Below are 7254 nucleotides of genomic sequence, written 5' to 3'. Positions count from 1 at the left end.
AGAGGATAATTGGTTAGACAATAATTTCATAAATTATGGGGAGTAAAACGTAAGATCCTCAAACTTTCCCAAACTCTTGTTATGCAATGATGTTTAGGTACTAAACGATGATGTAAAAAATTTCTATATATTATCATATTTGGTTATTAATTTTTTGCCCTTTCTAAAATTGCCGGCTCCGCCATTGATGCCAAACTTTTTTTTAGGTTTGAATACCTTTAATTGTAAAAGAAAATTTGGATACTTTATTTCTTCATTCATAATAGTCTATTATTTCATTTATGGTTGTGATTAATTTCAAATCTAGCACTTACAATATTTATTTAATTTACATTTATTGTCATTTGTTATTACTACTTTTGTTACATGGTAAAAAAATGTTTAGGTTGCTATATTTGAGCTAATGAATATTTGGTTTATGTGGTAGGAGAAATGTATCATAATTATGTTAAATACTCATTACCTTTTTATATAGTTTCTGTTTCTCAAATAACGAGGATAGTCAAATATCACAAAAAAGTGAATCCGTATGATAATTTCAACGAGTAACGTGTGAAGACAAGTTGAAAGTAAAAGCTCGAGTTTGACTTTTTATTTCTAGAATTCTACAGAAGCATTGCTGGGACAATTGGAAAGGAAGCTTTCATAGATCCTCAGGCAGTGTTGTCCTTACTCGTGACACAGCGTACACTGCTTATCTTTAGTTGAAAGGTTTTGAAAAGGATAAATTTCAGGAAAACCTCTTAAGTTTTGAGCATTACACATAAAACCCTCTTAATATTTAAACAAAGTTTCCTAAGTTTTAGCTTTCTTAGAGAAACCCAGAAGCCATATGTAACATTGAGCATACAGCATACCTGAAGTCTGACAACTTCTTTATAGAAAGATTGCATGGTTCTTTTCCCAGAAACATCCTTTCTGCAATAAAAGATATGAAACAAAATTTAATGATATCCAATAAATGAAAGGAGAGATAGAACTCCTAGGCTAAGGATGTAAAGAAGCTGGAAAGTTGAATCCATAGGGTCAGTTTGCAATTTTTCCCCTAAACCAGTTTTTAGCCTAAACAGGGTTCGGTTCTAGATTTCCGTTAAGCAAAGAACTTCAGTCAATTTGTGAAAATCTATTTGGTAAAATAGAAATAATTAGAGTGATCAGTTGCTATGTCAAGTATTCTAATAAGAAAAATGATGACTGCTTGAGTGCAAAATAATAGCAATGAGCTAACCAGGGTAATAAGACCAATGTTACAAAATGGAAATAGAAAATGTATTGAGATATATAAAAGAAACATACACATCAAGGAAAAAACTAGCATCCCCAAGGCATTTAACATTAGCCTCCTTAGGCATAAGTGCACGAAAACTGTCACAATGTATGTAAATCGCAAGACCACCAGCAGAGCATCCAGTAAGAAAAGCCTACAAACAGAAAAACTGCATTAAGATCATCACTGGTTCACTACACACACAAAAGTTAGCATCTGCATGTAATCAATTAGGAGTTTTTACACATTTTAAACAATTCACAACAAAAGAAACCAGGTCACGAAACCAAATAAACCAGAGAAGAAAGTTCTTCAAATGTGATACATAACAGTTAGTGTGAAAAGTAAATACCAGCAGGTCCACCACAAAGTGTTTTGCTGGAATACAAGTTAGCAATTGATTTAGTGACGGATTTCATGGTGACATAAGTATATAATATTAAATAAAAACTACACCGTTAATTTAAAGGAGTTACCTGCTTAGCCTTTCCAAGTCCCTCTGATAGTAGTTCCTCCATAATTGCTTCCCAAATCCGCTGGCCTCGGAAGAAGAGTTTTCTTCCACTCTACGCAACATCAAACACAGGGTTTAGCTCAGAAAAATTGGTGGCATTTATTTCCTTTCTACAAGTCACAAATGTACGCCACGAAATGAACCATCCATTATAGTAACTAAGATAATAGCAGTCTTCCCATATATGTACCTTGGCTTGAACTTCTGTGTCGCCAGAAAATGATGCACCATCACAATACCGTATCTTGACTCTGTTCCAGTTATAGAAATCTGAAGAATATAAGAAAACACGGGAATTAAAAATCTTCAATAATATTAAAAAGCAGTTGAATAATACCAGAGTCTAAATTATTAATCCTTCCTCCTCTTACTAATATTATGTTCTTTTGAATTGTGGCAAATACTAAGGATATAAGCATTGACTTAGATCGAGTTTAATTAATGTCTAGTACAAAGTGAGATATCAAAAAAACATGTCAACACTACAAGATCAACAAAATATCAGTGGAGGAACATGATTCTCTACCCCACAATACTAAACCAAGATAGATTTCTATAAGAGTTAAGCTCTCTTATTCTGTTCTACCATTTACATCTTCATCAAGGTATGATGCAGCAAGCTACGTAATCCAAACTTCAGAAGGTTCATTCTTAGATGCTGAACCACTAAGAATTCTCCGCAAAAAACAAGGCTATTACCTAGACCAACCCCTAACATAAGAAGAACAAAACTACAATCTTTCTCAGTTGCAAGGCTGCATGGTTTTGAAAATACGCAGCATATGACTATAAAAATAACATAAAAGAGATGAGAAAACATCTGATTATGATGGGACTAATAATTACAGTGGAGAAAGATAAGCCTCACAGATTCTGAAACACCTAACCAAAGAATTCTCACTACGTACCAGGGTTTTCAGATGGAGCTTGGCTTAAAATTCCAACAAAGGAAGCTTGCAGTTCCATGTAGTGTGAAGACCCCAGTGGTGTCCCTTGGCGATAAGAACATGAATCTGCACTGTCACACCAACCTCCACTCTAGAGCTTGAGAAATGCAATTAACGTGAGCGAAAGAACTAACAACATCCCCCCTCGCCAATTTTTTCTATGTAAAAACAGTGAGTCGTATATAAGTAAAACACTGAAAGTAAAGCTCAGCTAAAATTTTTAAAACAAAAGAAGTCATGTGGTTAAGCATATGATAAGAACACTGAGTAAGAAATTTGTCGATATTTTGGAGAAATTTACTTCAGAATTTTGATTTTCACTGCAATTTTAGTTCAGAATTCTGACACTTTCTAGCATTATCATTATGTATTCACTTTATGTCAATTGAACAGTTTTGCAAATTAGAGTTGTATTATCTTTGAAATTGGGAAATTTTGGCAAATTAGAGTGCTTATCATCTTCGAAAGTGGGATATTTTGTAAGTCATAACTTTGTACTTCAGGTTTAAATCTAATAGGATAGAGTTTTATTTACACCACTGGTCCTTTCTCATAGGAGATTTTAGGGTCATGGCAAAATCAATACTGAACTTCAGCTTCAAAACTTCTCAAAGAACTAATGGCTCAAATTGAAAAGAATCTTATAATCAAAGTCAACCTGAAGATCCCAAAGCAATCTCATTGGCATTTCTCTCTGTTTATTCAGCTATAAAAATAAGCATTAACAGCTTGAAATACTTCATTGAATCCTATGTAGCACCTCACATGAAGAGATCTAGATGATGAAAGTCTACTATTTCCTAGAAAATTACTAAGATATTGATGACAATGATGTTCCCTTTATATCTTAAATTAAAGTATAGAGTTTATTAGTTAAAAGTTTTATTTATGTCATTAGTCATGTACCTAATTTAGGGTCATCACATAACCAATAGTCAGCTTCAGAACCTCTCAAAGGACTAATAAATCAAAGGGAAAAGAATCACATAGTCAGAATTCAATCAGAAGATCCTGAGTAATCTCTCATTGATTTTTCTCTGCTTGTTCTTCTTGAAAGATGAGGGTTAACAGTTCAAAATACTTCACTAAGTACAATGTGACATCTACCATGAAGAGAACTAGAAGATGAAATATACTATATTTTTATTCAGGTAAATTTAAGAAACCCCCCTATATTTTTTAGTTGATTAAAAACCCAAATTTACATATTGAATCACATTGACTCCTTATTTTATTACTCATTTGATAAAAATACCCTCATTTTCCTGATTTTGAAGAGTCATAATGCGATAAATTACCAAAATCAGGACATCCCACAGTAAACCGATTGATCTTTTCTCAGCTTATTCAGCTCTAAAGATAACGATCAACAGTTTGAGATTACTTCACTACATTTTCCACAACTTAAAGTCTCAGATTTCTTTTTCCCTCAAAAACCACATAAAAACACACATTTCAATTACCTCTAAATGAAGAACCCAACTATCGGAGCCAGATCCAAATCCTCTCTGCAGATGATACCCCGGCCTACTCCCATCCAAGCAAACTGCAAAAAAATCACATTACTAAACCCTAATTTTCAACAAAAATCGAAACAAATACAGAAATTATCAAATTGTACCAGCTCCTTTCTCGTCTGCGTTTCTGATGAGAGTGAGATCGACGAGATTGGATCCTGAAGGGATCAAAGACTGAGGTTCCTCAGTGCTAGGGTTGAGGAACCAAGAAGTGAGAGTGAGTAGGAAAGCGATGAAGAGAATAGCGCCGGAGACGACGGCGGTAACGCGGATCCACCACTGGCGGAGGCGGTGGTAGATCGCTAGAGTTCCGGTCACCATCGCTCAAACTTCAGTGTCGTTCAAACTTGGTGTTGTTTTGACTTTTGGGCTGGGAATCTTCTTGGACGAACAAATTTTTAAAATAAACCCATTTATATTTTTAATTGCCAAAATACACCTACTTCAGTTTTATTTATCAAAACCAACCCATTTTGTGGCCACGTCAGTTTTTTAATGTCGTCTCTAAATAGTCAGGGTTGTCAACCCAGACTATTTAGCTATGTACAAGCTAAATTAGTCGGGGTTGGCAACCCTGACTAATTTAGGGGCAACCCCGACTAATTTAGCGTCATATCTAATTGGTCGGGGTTGGCAACCCCGACCATTTAGTAGAGGAAAAATTTCCTACGACAAAAATGGTCAGGGTTGGCAACCCCTACCATTTAGTAGAGGAAAATTTTTAAGTAACTATCCGGATTTTTTGTCCAGGAAATAACTTACCTGTGATGTTGTTATTAGTGTAGCGCCAGGATGGTCAATGAAGAACTGCTTATCATCGCGTAAATCCGCACCAACATTTTAACCAGTTTTGTATATGCTAAAATATAAAATCAAAATCTCTACAACATAACGAGCAAATTAAATGTCTACTAGCAAAGGTTAAATGTAACATTGTTTAGTTTCATTTGTAATGTACTTACCGAGCTTAGTTCCTACGAGCATGATAGGTACATTTGGTGCATAATGCCTCAATTCAGGAACCCACTGAAATTTGAAGCAAGCAAGAAAAGAGAAAATATTCAGATTATGTTAGTGTAGTCTATATAAAATCAAAATGCAATGCTAAATAGAAAAGGAAACTTGGATAACAGCAAAACCTTCTTGGATAAAAAATTGTAGGGGTTGCCAACCCCGACCATTTTTATCATAGGAAATTTTTCCTCTACTAAATGGTCGGGGTTGCCAACCCCGACCAATTAGATATGACCCTAAATTAGTCGGGGTTGCCAACCCCGACTAATTTAGCTTGTACATAGCTAAATAGTCGGGGTTGTCAACCCCGACTATTTAGAGGTGACATTAAAAAAAACCGACCCATTTCATGGCCACGCTGTTGACGTGACCACAAAATGGGTCGGTTTTGATAAATAAAACTAAAGTGGGTCTATTTTGGCAATTAAAAATATAAATGAATTTATTTTAAAATTTTGTTCCTTCTTGGACTCTTGGACTTTTGTGATATAACCCTAACCCTAACCCTATTAGTATTTGCAGATTGACGCTTATATTCCGAGAATTTTTACCTGTATACCCTGAAATCTACACTATTTTGCATATTTATCCCTGTGCATTTGCATTTTGGCTATATATAGGTTCATTTTGAATCATTTCGGATATGAGTTTATCCAAACAAAAGAGAAAAGAAAGGAACCATGTTTGAGAGTGAAACCATGAAGTTGCTTATGATGAGAAAAAGAGAGTAAAATATGAGAGAATTTTTGTGATACGAGTCGCCGAGCGAGCACATTTGATCGCGGTATTATCAAATATGGTTTTGAGAATATGACAGTAAAACACACAAAACAATTTAATTGGCGAAGGAAAATACATTCTCTAGATTATGAAGAATAAAAGATTATAGAATCTCTCTCACACAATCTCTCTAGAATAAAGAACAACTTCTCTATCCTCACTAAACTCTAATATCTTGATTAGAATCTCCCCTCTGATGTTTAGAAACCCTAAATAATCCCTATTTATAGGGTAAAACAACATGGATGACAAAATCGTAAATAACCAAGTCAAAACCCAATCAGGATTTGTCTCAAAACATAGTCCAACTCGGCCCAGGAAACTGATCTGGTCGACCGATGTACCACTACCGGTCGACCGATGTACCACTACCGGTCGATCGGTCTCCCACTATCGGTCGACCAACAAGTGTGTCTCGGTCGACCGACCAGAGAACACGTTTCTCGTCCTGTAGTGTGCACTAATCCGGTCGACCGGTGCTGAGTGTTCGGTCGACCAGCCAGAGACTTGTTGCCAGATTCCTGATTTCGTCGTTTTCCTGCTTTTGACCGCTTTCGCCATCACCAACGACTCCACCCACGCCTTTATTCTCAAACTCCCATGAGAATCATCTATCCTCAAACTCCCATGAGGATCGCTAAGTTCCCGAAGCAAGGAAGAAGATACACACCAGTATCATGGCTCCCCACTTTAGGAACTTGAAGTCTCGTTCAAGTTAGAACTCCAGCTGAGGAAGCTCTTGAGCTCCTCCTTCCCTGTTGAACCACCTGGCTTTGCTAGGAGCCTGACCTTGACGTCCAATCAAAAACGACTCTTTCGTCCCCCGTCTCGTCGTAGTCACCTTTTCGCTCCAAATTGTAATCCTCTTTCAGTGGTTTTTCATAAGGCCTAATGAACAGCGATATAAACTTCTTGCTTGCATTCACTAGCCTCTTCGCTCGGTTTACCGTCACCAAGTTTGTCTCATTCGGAAGAGATGCCGAACAAAATATGAACTTCTCACCGTCTTTGGTGAATGTGTACTTCTGAGCCCGTCTTTCGTAGATTGCGTATCTATCACACAAATACGGATTGCCCAGTATAACTTGACAAACATCCAATAGAACTACGTCGCACGTGACCTCATCAATATACAACTTATGGAGTGCAAATCTGAAAATACATAGATTATCACACTCAGCCCCGCCTCCTTCTGAATCCACCCCAATGGATAGG

General features: G+C 36.3%; 1 protein-coding gene across 1 annotated transcript in view; it reads right to left on the bottom strand.

Annotated features, from left to right (window-relative positions):
- LOC109841465 (pectin acetylesterase 5-like) overlaps window positions 1-4566 on the bottom strand; it is a 19881-nt gene extending 15315 nt beyond the window's left edge. Inside the window, exons 1-7 of the mRNA XM_020410434.1 lie at window positions 4350-4566; window positions 4192-4274; window positions 2690-2819; window positions 1972-2051; window positions 1744-1833; window positions 1297-1421; window positions 858-918 (exon numbers count right to left, since the gene is read on the bottom strand). Of these exons, the coding sequence (XP_020266023.1) occupies window positions 858-918; window positions 1297-1421; window positions 1744-1833; window positions 1972-2051; window positions 2690-2819; window positions 4192-4274; window positions 4350-4566 (786 nt within the window). The remainder of the gene's footprint in view (window positions 1-857; window positions 919-1296; window positions 1422-1743; window positions 1834-1971; window positions 2052-2689; window positions 2820-4191; window positions 4275-4349) is intronic.

Source organism: Asparagus officinalis, chromosome 5 (assembly GCF_001876935.1).
Source record: "Asparagus officinalis chromosome 5, Aspof.V1, whole genome shotgun sequence".
Classification (NCBI taxonomy): domain Eukaryota; kingdom Viridiplantae; phylum Streptophyta; class Magnoliopsida; order Asparagales; family Asparagaceae; genus Asparagus; species Asparagus officinalis.
This window is presented reverse-complemented; position numbering and strand designations above follow the sequence as displayed.